This window comes from Impatiens glandulifera, unplaced genomic scaffold (assembly GCF_907164915.1).
Source record: "Impatiens glandulifera unplaced genomic scaffold, dImpGla2.1, whole genome shotgun sequence".
Taxonomy (NCBI): domain Eukaryota; kingdom Viridiplantae; phylum Streptophyta; class Magnoliopsida; order Ericales; family Balsaminaceae; genus Impatiens; species Impatiens glandulifera.
Window position 1 is genome coordinate 1 of NW_025919523.1, and position 19,035 is coordinate 19,035.

At 27.9% G+C, this 19,035-nt stretch overlaps 1 protein-coding gene and 1 non-coding gene across 2 annotated transcripts; one reads left to right on the forward strand and one right to left on the reverse strand.

Moving 5' to 3' along the window:
- The first annotated feature begins 16 nt into the window (after positions 1 to 16).
- TRNAK-UUU lies at positions 17 to 89 on the forward strand. The gene has a single exon. It is a non-coding gene; the product is annotated as a tRNA-Lys (tRNA).
- An 18,115-nt stretch (positions 90 to 18,204) lies between these two features.
- On the reverse strand, positions 18,205 to 18,633 carry LOC124918096 (circumsporozoite protein-like). Its single transcript, XM_047458347.1, has one exon. It carries the CDS (start codon positions 18,631 to 18,633, stop codon positions 18,205 to 18,207), a length of 429 nt encoding a protein of 142 aa, XP_047314303.1.
- Positions 18,634 to 19,035: the final 402 nt, after the last annotated feature.

Genomic DNA, 19,035 nt, shown 5'->3' on the forward strand with positions numbered 1-19,035 from the left:
TATTATATCTTTTTTTGGGTGTATAGCTCAGTTGGTAGAGCATTGGGCTTTTAACCTAGTGGTCGCAGGTTCAAGTCCTGCTATACCCAAACCCACCTTAGACTGACGTATTCGTAAGGATGTGTAGTAGCGTTCAAAGATAACTCTTTTGCCTTTCGACTCGCTTCGGCCTCTTCCGCTGTTGATGCTGAGAAGCAGTCTCCTTTTGCTGCACATAAAAAAGCCTGGTTATTCCTACACACAATACCGAAGCTCGCAGACTCATTAGTCAAATAAGAGGCATCAACATGTTGATGAATGGTGCCTGGAGGCGGCCTTAACTAGAGACCTCAGTGGGATGTCATTCTTGCCCTTATCTTTCCGTGCATTGGCCCAACCGGTTGGACTTCGTCCGTCCTATCTTCGTACATAATCAAATATGGCAGCTCTTCAATTACATCGAACCTCGCATGGATTTCTTTTTACCACAATCAGCCACCCTTCCTTCTATTCTTTTTCCATAAGTCAAGCTGGCTAGCCAAAGCTTCTTGAATGACCAACTCTTGCTCGTCCTTTTGGCCCTTTACTTTGAGTTCACCAACCGAAGATGACAGTTCTTCCATTCCTCATGCATTCAATAAGAGGTCCGGGGCTTTCGGAGATACTGAATTTTACGATCCTTTAAAGTCTCCGGCTCCTGGCACCGAGGCCGGCACAAGACACAACCGCAGCAGTTCGACTAAGAGCATGGTTCCTCCAAATGGAAAGTTCTTTGCCTCGGGTCAGCGGATGGAACACGGTCAGTGCAGTAGACAGGGTAATATCACGAACTAACAAAGCGGAATGGATAGGGATAGCTCGCTTACTACCTTCTGGTCTCATCCAGCGTCTACAGTGGAGAATTAGTTGTAGCGTGGAGGCAGAAAGAGGAAAAGGAAGAATGTTGCGTCAATCTTCTTTTCGCTCTCAAAAGCTTGAAATAGTTTATCCTTCGGGATTGGCTATTTCACTAGTCTTAGTTCGATGAAAGTAGCCTGGCTTGTTTAGCAGCTTGGCATGATCGAGTTCATTCAAGCGGGCGTGCACGGTAAGAAAGTTCAGACGTTCTTGCCATAGACCAAGGTTTTAACGAGTCCAGTGGTTCATCTAAAAGTGCTTTGTCTTTCTTCGGCGTAAGGATTGGAGTGAGGAACTTTACTTGGAGGCAAATAGGGGGGGATTTCACCTAGACTATCTTTTTCCAGTGCTTTCAAGGGCTCAGGGTTGACGACTGATTAGTTATAGGCATGGTTTGAGCCTAGCAAATGAGTCCCTAATTCACTCTTTCAGCCACTCCGAACTCTCTCTTACTCTTAATCCTAGGATTCTTGCTTTTGCCTTACCTTCTTTAGATAAAGGGCCTCTTTTTTATAGAAGAAGCAGCTAGTTTATCGGCATCTGTTGTCGTTGAATGAATAACCGATTCAATTGTTCTTGTTGGCAGTTAGTTTGATTCAGCAGTGACGAAAGGTTATCATCTTCTATTCGTTGGATCCCGTCTGCTTAACGAAATGCTCTTTCTAGGTCTTTCGAGAAGGGACGCCATATAGTTCAGGAAGGGCTTAGCAGCATAGAACTGACTGATGAATCATCTAATTCCATAGGAAAGGACGTGTAACCTAAGGGGAATGACGTGATAGGAGTCTTCTTTCTTTCAAGAAAAGGCTATGGTATGGGCAGAGACCTTTTTGAATAGCAAGTCCAGGTTTAGGAGCACATCCCCGGTAGACAAGGAAGAAGGAAATGTAGCGAAGTCGGGATAGGTAGAAGGTGGAACTCTCTTGTTCACAATTGCCCATGGCTAAAACAAAGAGGGCGTAGACCCGCGGTAGGAGACGGAATGGAGGTAATTTTTATTTTCTCTTACAGAATCAGCTGCTATTGCATACCTTGTTACAAGATATGTAGCGGAGGAATTCGTCTAGTCACATGGAGCTGTTCTCTTTTAAGTGAGATTTGGAAATTGATAGTTAGCCTGCATCTGCAGAGCTCCTTCTGTAACAACTTCCTATTCTAATTCAATCTCGGACATTCAGTCAGTGAAGTTACTTTCTTTCTGGCTAGGCTAAGCCTTTCCTTCGCCTTCCCCTGCTTTCCGTTCAGTTTTCCTTTCCTTGGTTCATTCGTGGCATTGGTTTTCAAATTCATATCAGATCATCTGTCCGAGTCAGATTCTTTCACAGCGCATTCTCTGCTATTGATTCTAGCACACCGGAAACCCGAACACTAAGAGTGGGTGGATAGGCTGACACCGGTTAATTGAACACTTTACTATGATCGATGCAGCGGGAACGCTCACTCGCACCAACGGATACTACCACAGCTAATTGAAGTGCTAGTCCAGCAAGGTTAGTGATTCAATTGCCAGTCCTCTACCACCGGCTATAAGACCCTCAACGCAGACGTGTTGTTAGAGTGAACCGGTGCTCCTCCAACAAGGTGCTCCCAAGCGACCTGGGGGACCTAATATAGCTCACTACCTGCCATTACCCCTATCCATTCCTACCTATTTTCCATCCGGAAATCCATTTTTCTGTCCAGAGATAAACCACTTCCCCGGCCTCCTGGTCTCGACTATTCTTCTGTCTATTTCACCGATACGCAGGCCATACCATCGAAGAGTATCATACTTTGCGTGATATGTCATCTATGACATGAATGATGAAAATCGTATCAATTGGAATTCAGTTAAGGCATACCTGAAAGCCGCCAATGCCACTGAAGCTACTGGAGATCTATACTAATCCAATACCACAACAGAAAGGGGGACAAGTCACCACTCAGGGACCTACACCGGTACAAACTAATCCAGGACCTTCTGCCAGCGCTAACACCATCCGAGCTTGCACTGCTACTCGAAGAGAGATGCCTGTGAGACCCCCTCAAGTTCTGTAATTCGAAAGAGGAGAATGAAAAACTTCGGAGTCACTTTCTTTGCCTGCCCCCAGGAATGTTCCAAAAGCAGACGAAATCACTATGGAACCGGACCTCCTTGCCAGGAGGAATCAAAGATTCATGGCCGGAGATCAAGGCACAGATCGATCCGAAGCGAGCAGCAAGGGCTGAAAAGCGTAGAAAACTCCAATGCGCTCCTGAAAACTACAGTGCAGAAATGGCTTCCGACACGGCAACATGGAACTTTTAGGCTTCTGCTTTTGGCTAGTGCCTTTCCTTATAGATGGCATAACCGGGGAAGTTGAGTTCTAGTCTTGGAGCTCGGTTCTGGCATCTCAGTTCAGTCCTACAGCTCATGGCCTATCTTATCACAACAAAAAGATTGGTTGTAGGCCCTCTCGAAGCGCTTCCAGAAAGCATTGCTTCCTTCACCAAGCATAGATTGGTCCCCTTTTATCTTTTGTTATAATGGATACTATTGCAAAGATTCCATCTTGCTCCCACCATGAAAAAGGAAGACGAATCAAAACCAGGGCCCTGGAAAGACGTCTAACGAGATAAATTGGGTCTCCATTGCTATTTTACAGGAGAAAAAAAGCAAATGCTGTTATATTCTCCAAGGGCCCCCATCCAGATCTGCTATCTATCTTCGTAGTCTGGTATGTGTAAGTTATACCAGCCTTACAACTAGTTGGAGTTCCATTAAGATAAAGGTAACATTCATCTTCAATAGCTGGCATAGACGTTCGTTCAGCCAAAACATCAACCGTTTAGTTGCTGAAAGTATAGAGATAAGCTTCCCAAGGCCTTCCTTTTATGGTCCAATACCTTATGACGGACAAGCACCCGATGAAACTGACTGAATCTTGTCTCACTGCCAACCATTTGGTGGTAGAGTCCAAACCCATTTCCCGAATGAAGCCTCTTTCTAAGCGTTGTGCTCCCCTTCTAGCTTGAGTGCCCAAAACCCAGGATTTTCAGTAGCCTCTTTCCAGGTTTCGGGAGAGCCTTTTCCTTATCAACTGATCTTTCTTTTTTTCAGAAAGATTAGAAAGCAGACCGACCAAAGAAAGCTACCATCACACCTAAACCTTTTGCCTTAAGCACTAGGCCACTAGTAGAGTCAACTTTCTCGCTTGTTAGTTCAAGCAGTCCTACCTTCCTTTTATTTGGGTGGGGATATTTGAAGAAGCGCAGGTCAGGTTTGGAACTAAGGGGCTGGTCTCGATCTCGCTTGGCGATTGTTGACTCAACCATAATTCAAATTTTAAAGACATTTTATTACAACTACTAACTTCTAACTAACCAATGTTGCTAATTGTTATGATTGGTATACGATGCAACTTATCGTTTATATATTTATTCTTTTTTTTAAATATTTTTCTAATAAACATAATAAATTTCAATTATACAGTTATTTTTATAATTTTATACACTTGATTAATTTAAATTTTTTTGTTGAATATTCAATTTGGATAAACTTAATTTTTATATAATAAAATAATTCAATAAATTTAAATAATATTAATTTTATTTAAAATGTATATAAATAAATAATATTTTATTTAAATCTTACCATATTTCTCATCAAATTCTCGTGGTATTAAATGATAAATTCATGGACATTAAACATAAATAAGAGAAAAATAATGTTTAATTTAATAAATGATAAATTAATGGACATTTAACATAGATAAGAGAAAAACATATAATAATGCTTAATATATATATATATATATATATTACGATATTTCTTATCAAATTCTCAGTATTAAATGATAAATTCATGACATAAATAAAATAAAAACGTTCAATTTAATAAATTATAAATTATAATTTAATGGACATTTGACATAGATAAGAGAAAAATATATAATAATACTTAATATATATATATATATATATATATATATATATATATATATAATTAATATGATGTTTAATCATGTATTTTTAAATTTTATATACTCCATGAATTTAAAAATATAAATAAATATTAAATTTAAATTTAATTTAATTTTACAAATTAATGATTAATTTAATATATTTATATATTATATTTTAAAAATATATTTACTTTCAACTTTAATTCAAATTTCTAAATAATTTATTAAAAATATTTTTATACCTTAACTGCATATTTATTATTTATATAATTAATTAAATTTTCTTTTATTTATTATATATTTTATTTATTATTAATTAACCATGATTAAATATTTATACATACATAAAATTTTAAATTAAATTTAACAATAAAAAGTGGTCTAATAGTTAAATTTTTCATATTTAATATTTGAGACTCGAGTCTCAATTGATGCAAATTTATAAATATTAAAATCAAAGTGATGTTATACGTTTTCTATATATTTATTATTTATATAATTAATTTTCTTTTTTACAGTTTGAACTGTTGTTCCATTATTTTATTATTTTTGGGTTTTATATAAATATATAGTAGATTTTAAAATTATTTTTAATTTATTTTTTCATATTAATTTTCAAATAACTTAATAAAAAAATATTTTTATACATTCTTTTTATATATATTATTTATATAATTAATTAATTTCGTTATTTAATTATATATTTTATACATCATTCATTAATCATTAAATATATATACATACATACATAAAAAGTTTGAATTAAATTCACCAAACAAAAATGATTAAAGTGTTCACATTTCATATTTGAGGTAAGAGTTTGAGCCTATATTAATGTGAACTTAAGAATATTCAAATGAAAGTGATGGTACATGTGGGTGTGAATTGAAATTTGAGGGAAGGGTGCATGATGGTTTGTATATAGAGTTAATAATTACTTTATGTGAGTCCCTATGTAAATGCGTTTGAATTTTTGGTTGATGGGGAAAGTCTATAATAAAATATCAATTAGAAAAATGCTTAAAGTGAAGTAACAATATATATATAATAACGGTTAAATTTAAAAAGCTCTAAATTAGTCGGTCTCGTACCATAGTGCTCGACCCATGAGACAAAATGTATTGAGCTAAAAAATCTATTAACTCGCCAATCATATAAACGAGTTATGAAATAATATGAAGAGTAATCCACTAAAAAATTTAATTAATGAAGATGAAAAGTCATTTTTATATTTTTAATCTTCATATTTATTAAATACAAATAATGGTATACATCCTCTATATATTTATTATTTATATAATTAATTTTCTTTTATTCAATATATCTTTAATCTATTATTATATTATTTTAACTTTTTTTATTATTTTAATATAATTATATAATTGAATTTAAAAATAATTACATTTTATAAATTATTTTTCAAATTCATAATCTTTGAAATGAATATAAATACTCTCTAGTTCATTGAATAAATTAAATTTAAGTTGTCATATCAAAAACAATGAACAAATTATTCTTCAATTTTGTGTTGGTGTTAGTTCTTCTCATTTCTCGTAAGTTTAATTTTCTCTCTATTTATGATTAGTTTAAATTTAATGATATCATTAATAATAAAAACATGTATGACTATTTTATTTTTACATAGAATGATAAAATAGTGGCAAGGGTTTGTTTTAACAAGAGCGCTACTTTTAAAGGCCTGTGTTTTAAGGATAACAGTTGTAAAAATCATTGCTTACCCGAATCTGTTAACAATTTTGATGGGTATTGTGATAATTTTGTCTGCATATGTGAAAGACTATGTGAATAGTCTATTCATGTTCTTTAATAACACAAATGTATCAACTTTGGATGTGAAAATAAATATTTAATGCTTATTTAATTGTGATATCTAATTACTAATTTTATTTTATTAGCATATAAGTTTTAACAATAATTCATTAATTATATATATATATATAATAACACTTAATTATCGGGTCATCGAACCACACCCAACGTCCCACTTTATGAGAAAAAACGAATCGGGTTACATAATCCATTGACTCGCGAATTCAAACTGGTTATAAATTAATATGAAAAGTCACAATATAAATTTAAATTAAAAAAGATGAAAATTCATTTTTAGATTATTAATATTTGTATCCAAGGTGTAGATCAATTTTGCTCGAAACATGAATATCATAAAATTTTCAGATAAATGGAACAAAATTATAGATCTTGTTAATAAAAAGGCTAAGAAAATGCGAATGTTTTCAAATGCTTCTTTGGAGCCCTAGTCTATAATGCCTAGAGAGAAAGAAATACAAAAATTTATAGCTCGAATAAAAGAACAAAAGGAAAAGTTTAGGATGATATTGTCTCTGATGGCAATGCTCTCATACATAAATGGAGGGGAATTCCGATTAATGAAGACAGTTGGAAACTCAGTCAAAGATTGAATATCCCATATAAAATCATTATAATGAAAGGAAGTTTCAAATAGTTCTTGTTTAATGACTTGTTTGTAATTCAATTGTTTGTTATTTTATTTTTTTTAACTTATTTGTTTCAAACTCATTTCGCATTTTAAAAAACTCTAGGGTCTGTCTAGATTTGTTTCTTGAACTCATTTTTCTATTTTGGATTTTTCATAAAAATAAACAAATCCCTTTTTCAAAAAAAATATGATTTTTTTAATTTGGTTAAAATAAATATTTTTATTTTTTCTACCATCTATTATATGAGAAATGATTTGAAGAAGAAATTTGAAGGAGAAAATGGGGAGGGAATGATGTGGCACAATTTGATTAGGCACAAAAATAACAAAATTTCTCTCTCTTCTCATTCTCCTCACATTTTATCTTTTTTTCAACCAGTGATGTAGTGACACATCATTTCTTTCCCTATTATCTCCCTCAAATTCCCTTCTACTATCACTCCTCTTATTATATGCACAATTGTTTTAACAATTTTTTAATTCAACAAAATTATATATTAGATTATATAAATAATTGTACCTTAGTTTTTAATAAAAATTTCAAAATAATTTATTAAAAAAATAATATTATACGTTTTCTATATATTTATTATTTTTATAATTAATTTTTCTTTTTTTCATTATATGTTTGAACTATTGTTCCATTATTTTATTTTATTTTGGTTTTATATAAATATATAATATATTTTAAAATTATTTTTAATTTATTTTTTTATATTAATTTCCAAATAACTTAATAAAAAATATTTTTATACATTCTTTTTATATATATTATTTATACAATTTATTAATATTGTTATTTAATTATATTTAATTTCCAAACAAAAGTGATTAAAGTGTTCACATTTCATATTTGAGGTGAGAGTTTGAGTCTAAATTGATGTAAAGTTAAGAATATTCAAATGAAAGTGATGGTACATGTGGGTGTAAATTGAAATTTGAGGGAAGGGAGCATGATGGTTTGTATATAGAGTTAATAATTACTTTATGTGAGTCCCTATGTAAATGCTTGTGAATTTTTGGTTGATGGGAAAGTCTATAATAAAATATCAATTAGAAAAATGCTTAAAGTGAAGTAACAATAAATTTAAAAAACTCTAAATTAGTGGGTCTCGTACCATAGTGCTCGACACACTTTATGAGACAAAATGTACCGAGTTAAAAAATATATTAACTCGCCAATCATATAAACGAGTTATGAAATAATATAAAGAGTCATGACTAAAAAATTTAATTAATGAAGATGAAAAGGCATTTTTATATTTTTAATCTTCATATTTATTAAATACAAATAATGGTATACATCCACTATATATTTATTATTTATATAATTAATTTTCTTTTATTCAATATATCTTTAATCTATTATTCTATTATTTTAACTTTTTTTATTATTTTAATATAATTATATAATTGATTTCAAAAATATTTTTAATTTAGTTTTTAATTCAAATTTCCAAATAATTTATCAAAAAGCGTCAACTGTCCTCTCTTTCGCCCATATATTAACCCAATTTCTAAGTCAAGAACTCTTAGATGTCAAATATAAGACAAACATAATTTTTTTAATTAGGCTAACTAAGCTAATAAAAAATTTAAAATTAACTAGATTTAATAATTAAACACATTTTGCTAATAAATCATGAAATGAAAGTACATTTTATGAGAGATATTTGGTAGAATCTATTTATTTGTAATAAGAAATTATTTTTCTAAAATAATTTTAAACTAATTAAGAAACCAATATATTTTAGAATTTAATAGATAACATAGTATCAGTTTTCAACCTAAATGTTGTGGTAATAACTAGTATCTAAAAATTAAAGATCACGTATTCTATTCTAGTTAATAAAACCTGAGATGTAATTATAAGTCTTTATAAGATAAGATAATGCTAGTTTCCTAAATTATGAAAATATAAAATAAAATATATCAAAATATTTTAGTTAATGATTTTGATAATTTTAATATTTTAATAAAATAACACAAGAAATAAGCTTATTATTAATATGGATGTCTAAACTTTAATTTTTTCATTTTATAAATATCAATTTCTTTAACACCTTTTATAAATTTTAAATATCTATATTTTATAAATTTTAATGATTATTTAAGAAATATTTATTTAGAAGGTAAGAATCTGCATAAAATTTACCTTTAAAAAATATTGATATAATTTATTATTTGATCAATTTTAAATAATTATTTTAGGATTTTTTTTATAAAAAATATCTAAATAAATTTTTTTTCTTTTAAAAGAGATTTATATAATAATTTCTTTTCATTTACATAAACTTCTTTGTTTAACATTAATTACTCTAAATAACTATTTGTTTGCTAGTGAATATTTCTTTTTATAATTTATTTTTCAAATTCATAGTCTTTTAAATGAATATAAATACTCTCTAGTTCTTTGAATAAATTAACTTTAAGTTGTCATATCAAACACCATGAACAAATTATTCTTCAATCTTGTGTTGGTGTTAGTTCTTCTCATTTCTCGTAAGTTTAATTTTCTCTCTATTTATGATTAGTTTAAATTTAATGATATCATTAATAATAAAAACATGTATGACTATTTAATTTTTACAGAGAATGATAAAGTAGTGGCAAGAGTTTGTTTTAACAAGAGCGCTACATTTAAAGGCCTGTGTTTTAAGGATAGCAGTTGTAAAAAATATTGCTTACCCGAATCTGTTAACAATTTTGATGGGTATTGTGATAATTTTGTATGCATATGTGAAAGACTATGTGAATAGTCTATTCATGTTCTTTAATAACACAAATGTACCAACTATGGATGTGAAAATAAATATTTAATGCTTATTTAATTGTGATGTCTAATTACTAATTTTATTTTATTAGCATATAAGTTTTAACAATAATTCATTAATCATATATATATAATAACACTTAATTTTAAATATTTCTAGATTATCGGGTTATCGCAACACACCCAACGTCCCGCTTTTTGAGAAAAAACGAATCGGGTTACATAATCCATTGACTCGCGAATTGAAACGGGTTATAAAATAATATGAAAAGTCACAACATAAAATTAAATTATAAAAGATGAAAATTCATTTTTAGATTATTAATATTCGTATTTATTAAATTCATTTAAATATAAAATATTTATATCCAAGGTGTAGATCAATTTTGCTCGGAACATGAATATCATTAAATTTCCAGATAAATGGAACGAAATTATAGATCTTGTTAAGAAAAAGGCTAAGGAAATGCGAATGTCTTCAAAGGCTTCTTTGGAGCCCTAGTCTACAATGCCTAGAGAGAAAGAAATACAAGAATTTATAGCACGAATAAAAGAACAAAATGAAAAGTTTAGGGTGATATTGTCTCTGATGGCAACACTCTCATACGTAAATGGAGGGGAATTCCGATTAATGAAGACAGTTGAAAGCTCAGTCAAAGATTGAATATCCCATATAAAATCATTACAAGGAAAGGAAGTTTCAAATAGTTCTTGTTTAATGACTTGTTTGTAATTCAATTGTTTGTTATTCTATTTTTTTAACTTATTTGTTTCAAACTCATTTGGTATTTTAAAAAACTCTAAGTTCTATCTAGCTTTATTCCTTGAACTCATTTTCCTATTTTGGAATTTTTAAAAAATTAAACTAATCCGTTTTCCAAAAAAAATATAATTTTTTTAATTTTAGTTAAAATAAATATTTTATTTTTTCTACCATTTATTATATGAGAAATGATTGGGAGAAGGAACTTGAGAGAGGGGAAGGAATGATACAGCGCAATTTGATTATCCACAAAAATAATAAAATTTCTCTCTCTTCTCTTTCTTTTCACATTTTATCCTTTTTCCAACCAGTGATGTAGTGACACATCATTTCTTCCTCCATTACCTCTCTCAAATTCCATTCTCCTATCACTCCTCTTATTATATACACCATTGTTTTAACAATTTTTTAATTCAACAAAATTATATATTAGATTATATAAATAATTGTACCTTAGTTTTTAATTAAAATTTCAAAATAATTTATTAAAAAAATAATGATATACGTTTTCTATATATTTATTATTTATATAATTAATTTTCATTTTTTCATTATATGTTTGAACTATTGTTCCATTATTTTATTATTTTTGGGTTTTATATAAATATATAATAGATTTTAAAATTATTTTTAATTTGTTTTTTCATATTAATTTCCAAATAACTTAATAAATTTTTTTTTATACATTCTTTTTATATATATTATTTATGCAATTAATTAATTTCGTTATTTATTTATATATTTTATACATCATTCATTAATCATTAAATATATATACATACATACATACAAAGTTTGAAGTAAATTCACCAAACAAAAATATTAAAGTGTTCACATTTCATATTTGAGGTAAGAGTTTGCGTCTCAATTAATGTGAACTTAAGAATATTCAAATGAAAGTGATGGTACATGTGGGTGTGAATTGAAATTTGAGGGAAGGGAGCATGATGGTTTGTATATAGAGTTAATAATTACTTTATGTGAGTCCTTATGTAAATGCGTGTGAATTTTTGGTTGATGGGGAAAGTCTATAATAAAATATCAATTAGAAAAATGCTTAAAGTGAAGTAACAATATATATATAATAACGGTTAAATTTAAAAAACTCTAAATTAGTGGGTCTCATACCATAGTGCTCCACACACTTTATGAGACAGAATGTACCGAGTTAAAAAATCTATTAACTCGTCAATCATATAAACGAGTTATGAAATAATATGAAGTGTCATCGACTAAAAAATTTAATTAATGAAGATGAAAAGGCATTTTTATATTTTTAATCTTCATATTTATTAAATACAAATAATGGTATACATCATCTATATATTTATTATTCATATAATTAATTTTATTTTATTCAATATATCTTTAATCTATTATTCTATTATTTTAACTTTTTTTATTATTTTAATATAATTATATAATTGATTTCAAAAATATTTTTAATTTAGTTTTTAATTCAAATTTCCAAATAATTTATTAAAAAGCGTCAACTGTCCTCTCTTTCGCCCATATATTAACCCAATTTCTAAGTCAAGAACTCTTAGATGTCAAATATAAGACAAACATAATTTATTTTATAATTAGGCTAACTAAGTTAATAAAAAATTTAAAATTAACTAGATTTAATAATTAAACACATTTTGCTAATAAATCATAAAATGAAAGTGTATTTTATGAGAGATATTTGGTAGAATCTATTTATTTGTAATAAGAAGTTATTTTTCTAAAGTAATTTTAAACTAATTAAGAAACCAATATATTTTAGAATTTAAAAGATAACACAATATCAGTTTTCAACCTAAATGTTATGGTAATAACTCGTATCTAAAAATTAAAAATCAGATATTCTATTCTAGTTAATAAAACTTGAGATGTAATTATAAGTCTTTATAAGATAAGATAATGCTAGTTTCCTAAATTATGAAAATATAAAATAAAATATATCAAAATATTTTAGTTAATAATTTTGATAATTTTAATATTTTAATAAAATAACACAAAAAACAAGCTTATTATTAATATGGATGTCTAAACTTTAATTTTTCCATTTTATAAATATCAATTTCTTTAACACCTTCTATAAATTTTAAATATCTATATTTTATAAATTTTAATGATTATTTAAGAAATATTTATTTAGAAGGTAAGAATCTGCATAAAATTTAACTTTAAAAAATATTGATATAATTTATTATTTGATCAATTTTAAATAATTATTTTAGGATTTTTTTTATAACAAATATCTAAAAGAATTTTCTTTCTTTTAAAAGAGATTTATATAATAATTTCTTTTCATTTACATAAATTTCTTTGTTTAAAATTCATTACTCTAAATAACTATTTGTTTGCTGATGAATATTTCATTTTATAAATTATTTTTCAAATTCATAGTCTTTTAAATGAATATAAATACTCTCTAGTTATTTGAATAAATTAACTTTAAGTTGTCATATCAAACACCATGAACAAATTATTCTTCAATCTTGTGTTGTTGTTAGTTCTTCTCATTTCTCGTAAGTTTAATTTTCTCACTATTTATGATTAGTTTAAATTTAATGATATCAATAATAATAAAAACATGTATGACTATTTAATTTTTACAGAAAATGATAAAGTAGTGGCAAGAGTTTGTTTTAACAAGAGCACTACATTTAAAGGCTTGTGTTTTAAGGATAGCAGTTGTAAAAAATATTGCTTACCCGAATCTGTTAACAATTTTGATGGGTATTGTGATAATTTTGTCTGCATATGTGAAAGACTGTGTAAATAGTCTATTCATGTTCTTTAATAACACAAATGTACCAACTATGGATGTGAAAATAAATATTTAATGCTTATTTAATTGTGATATCTAATTACTAATTTTATTAGCATATAAGTTTTAACAATAATTCATTAATCATATATATATAATAACACTTAATTTTAAATATTTCTAGATTATCGGGTTATCGCACCACACCCAACGTCCCGCTTTATGAGAAAAAACGAATCGGGTTACATAATCCATTGACTCGCGAATTCAAACGGGTTATAAAATAATATGAAAAGTCACAACATAAAATTAAATTAAAAAAGATGAAAATTCATTTTTAGATTATTAATAATCGTATTTATTAAATTCATGTAAATATAAAATATTTGTATCCAAGTGTAGATCAATTTTGCTCAGATAATGAATATCATTAAATTTCCAGATAAATGGAACGAAATTATAGATCTTGTTAAGAAAAAGGTTAAGGAAATGCGAATGTTTTCAAATGCTTCTTTGTAGCCCTAGTCTACAATGCCTAAAGAGAAAGAAATACAAGAATTTATAGCACGAATAAAAGAACAAAAGGAAAAGTTTAGGATGATATTGTCTCTGATGGCAACACTCTCATACATAAATGGAGGGGATTCCGATTAATAAAGACAGTTGTAAGCTCAGTCAAAGATTGAATATCCCATATAAAATCATTACAAGTAAAGAAAGTTTCAAATAGTTCTTGTTTAATGACTGGTTTGTAATTCAATTGTTTGTTATTCTATTTTTTTAAACTTATTTGTTTCAAACTTATTTGGTATTTTAAAAAACTCTAAGCTCTGTCTAGCTTTATTCCTTGAACTCATTTTCCTATTTTGGAATTTTTAAAAATTTTAAACTAATCCGTTTTCTAAAAAAAATATAATTTTTTTAATTTTGTTTAAAATAAATATTTTTATTTTTTCTACCATTTATTATATGAGAAATGATTGGGAGAAGAAATTTGAGAGAGGGAATGAGGGAGGGAATGATGTGGCGCAATTTGATTAGCCACAAAAATAACAAAATTTCTCTCTTCTCTTCTCTTTCTTTTCACATTTTATCATTTTTCCAACCATTTTTTTTCAAACAGTGATGTAGTGACACATCATTTCTTCCCCCATTACCTCCCTCAAATTCCCTTTTCCTACCACTCCTTTTATTATATGCACCATTATTTTAACAATTTTTTAATTCAACAAAATTATATATTAGATTATATAAATAATTGTACCTTAGTTTTTAATTAAAATTTCAAAATAATTTATTAAAAAAATAATGTTATACGTTTTCTATATATTTATTATTTATATAATTAATTTTCATTTTTTCATTATATGTTTGAACTATTGTTCCATTATTTTATTATTTTTAGGTTTTATATAAATATATAATAGATTTTAAAATTATTTTTAATTTATTTTTTCATATAAATTTCCAAATAACTTAATAAAAAATATTTTTATACATTCTTTTTATATATATTATTTATAGAATAAATTAATTTCGTTATTTAATTATATATTTTATACATCATTCATTAATCATTAAATATATATACATACATAAAAATTTTGAATTAAATTCACCAAACAAAATGATTAAAGTGTTCACATTTCATATTTGAGGTAAGATTTTGAGTATCAATTAATGTGAACTTTAGAATATTCAAATGAAAGTGATGGTACATGTGGGTGTGAATTGAAATTTGAGGGAAGGGAGCATGATGGTTTGTATATAGAGTTAATAATTACTTTATGTGAGTCCCTATGTAAATGCGTGTGAATTTTTGGTTGATGGGGAAAGTCTATAATAAAATATCAATTAGAAAAATGCTTAAAGTGAAGTAACAATGGGTCTCGTACCATAGTGCTCCACACACTTTTTGAGACAAAATGTACTGAGTTAAAAAATCTATTAACTCGCCAATCATATAAACGAGTTATGAAATAATATGAAGAGTCATCGACTAAAAAATTTAATTAATGAAGATGAAAAGGCATGTTTATATTTTTAATCTTAATATTTATTAAATACAAATAATGGTATACATCCTCTATATATTTATTATTTATATAATTAATTTTCTTTTATTCAATATATCTTTAATCTATTGTTCTATTATTTTAACTTTTTTTTATTATTTTAATATAATTATATAATTGATTTCAAAAATATTTTTAATTTAGTTTTTAATTCAAATTTCCAAATAATTTATTAAAAAGCGTCAACTGTCATCTCTTTCGCCCATATATTAATCCAATTTTTAAGTCAAGAACTCTTAGATGTCAAATATAAGACAAACATAATTTATTTTAATTAGGCTAACTAAGTTAATAAAAAATTTAAAATTAACTAGATTTAATAATTAAACACATTTTGCTAATAAATCATGAAATGAAAGTGCATTTTATGAGAGATATTTGATAGAATCTATTTATTTGTAATAAGAAATTATTTTTCTAAAGTAATTTTAAACTAATTAAGAAACCAATATATTTTAGAATTTAATAGAAAACACAATATCAGTTTTCAACTTAAATGTTGTGGTAATAACTCGTATCTAAAAATTAAAGATCACATATTCTATTCTAGTTAATAAAACCTGAGATGTAATTATAAGTCTTTATAAGATAAGATAATGCTAATTTCCTAAATTATGAAAATATAAAATAAAATATATCAAAATATTTTAGTTAATGATTTTGATAATTTTAATATTTTAATAAAATAACACAAGAAACAAGCTTATTATTAATATGGATGTCTAAACTTTAATTTTTCTATTTTATAAATATCAATTTCTTTAACACCTTTTATAAATTTTAAATATCTATATTTTATAAATTTTAATGATTATTTAAGAAATGTTTATTTAGAAGGTAAGAATCTGCATAAAATTTACCTTTAAAAAATATTGATATAATTTATTATTTGAGCAATTTTAAATAATTATTTTAGGATTTTTATATAACAAATATCTAAATAAATTTTCTTTCTTTTAAAAGAGATTTATATAATAATTTCTTTTCATTTACATAAATTTCTTTGTTTAACATTAATTACTCTAAATAACTATTTGTTTGCCGGGTGAATATTTCATTTTATAAATTATTTTTCAAATTCATAGTCTTTTAAATGAATATAAATACTCTCTAGTTCTTTGAATAAATTAACTTTAAGTTGTCATATCAAACACCATGAACAAATTATTCTTCAATCTTGTGTTGGTGTTAGTTCTTCTCATTTCTCGTAAGTTTAATTTTCTCTCTATTTATGATTAGTTTAAATTTAATGATATCATTAATAATAAAAACATGTATGACTATTTAATTTTTACAGAGAATTATAAAGTAATGGAAAGAGTTTGTTTTTAACAAGAGCGTTACATTTAAAGGCCTGTGTTTTAAGGATAGCAGTTGTAAAAAATATTGCTTACCCGAATCTGTTAACAATTTTGATGGGTATTGTGATAATTTTGTTTGCATATGTGAAAGACTATGTCAATAGTCTATTCATGTTCTTTCATAACACAAATGTACCAACTATGGATGTGAAAATAAATATTTAATGCTTATTTAATTGTGATATCTAATTACTAATTTTATTTTATTAGCATATAAGTTTTAACAATAATTCATTAATCATTTATATATAATAACACTTAATTTTAAATATTTCTAGATTATCGGATTATCGCACCACACCCAACGTCCCGCTTTATGAGAAAAAACGAATCGGTTTACATAATCCATTGACTCGCAAATTCAAGCGGGTTATAAAATAATATGAAAAGTCACAACATAAAATTAAATTAAAAAAGATGAAAATTCATTTTTAGATTATTAATATTCGTATTCATTAAATTCATTTAAATATAAAATATTTGTATTCAAGGTGTAGATCAATTTTGCTCAGAACATGAATATCATTAAATTTCCAGATAAATGGAACGAAATTATAGATCTTGTTAAGAAAAAGGCTAAGGAAATGCGAATGTTTTCAAATGCTTCTTTGGAGCCCTAGTCTACAATGCCTAGAAGGAAAGAAATACAAGAATTTATAGCACGAATAAAAGAACAAAAGGAAAAGTTTAGGATGATATTGTCTCTGATGGCAACGCTCTCATACATAAATGGAGGAGAATTCCGATTAATGAAGACAGTTGGAAGCTCAGTAAAAGATTAAATATCCCATATAAAATCATTACAAGGAAAGGAAGTTTCAAATAGTTCTTGTTTAATGACTTGTTTGTAATTCAATTGTTTGTTATTCTATTTATTTAACTTATTTGTTTCAAACTCATTTGGTATTTTAAAAAACTCTAAGTTCTGTCTAGCTTTATTCCTTGAACTCATTTTCCTATTTTGGAATTTTTAAAAAAATTAAACTAATTCGTTTTCCAAAAAAAAATATAATTTTTTTAATTTTGGTTAAAATAAATATTTTTATTTTTTCTACCATTTATTATATGAGAAATGATTGGGAGAAAGAATTTGAGAGAGGGAATGAGGGAGGGAATGATGTGGCGCAATTTGATTAGCCACAAAAATAACAAAATTCTCTCTCTTTTCTTTCTTTTCACATTTTATCATTTTTCAATCAGTGATGTAGTGACACATCATTTCTTCCCCCATTACCTCCCTCAAATTCCCAGCCCCAGCCTAGCCCAGCCCCAGCCCCAGCCCCAGCCCTAGCCCCAGCCCCAGCCCTAGCCCTAGCCCTAGCCCGAGCCCTAGCCCCAGCCCCAGCCCTAGCCTCAGCCCTAGCCTCAGCCCTAGCCCCAGCCCCAGCCCTAGCTCTAGCCCTAGCCCCAGCCCCAGCACCAGCCCCAGCCTTGGCCCCAGCCCTGGCCCCAGCCCTGGCCCCAGCCCTAGCCCTAGCCCCAGCCCCAGCCCCAGCCCTAGCCCTAGCCCTAGCCCTAGCCCTAGCCCTAGCCATAGCCATAGCCCTAACCCTAACCCTAACCCTAACCCTAACCCTAGACCTAGACCTAACCCTAGCCCTAGACCTAGACGTAGCCCTAGCCATAACCCTAGCCCTAGCCCTAGCCCTAGCCCTAGCCCTAGCCCTAGCCCTAGCCCTAGCCCTAGCCCTAGCCCTATCCCTAGCCCTAGCCCTAGCCCTAGCCCTAGAGTATCTGATTGAAAACAAACAAACAAAGATTAGAGTAACAAACAACAAAAGCATACAAGACATACATTTTAAAAATTCTGATTTTATTGTGAGCTTCCTCTTTGACTACTCTTATTCTACTTTATATTCTCAATCTGTATTTCTAAAAACACAATCTTCATTCCTCGATTTCCAGCGATTATATTTACGTCGCATCCTAACTTTTTTGACTTTAAGCTGTACTATTGGTGATGGAACTGTTGTATATGATGATGTTTGTTTGTGAGTTGTGTTTATATTATTTCCTTGGGTTACATT

Coding starts and splice junctions, on each gene's coding strand:
- LOC124918096 (XM_047458347.1), bottom strand. CDS start 18,633: ATGGCTAGGGCTACGTCTAGGTCTAGGGCTAGGGTTAGGTCTAGGTCT.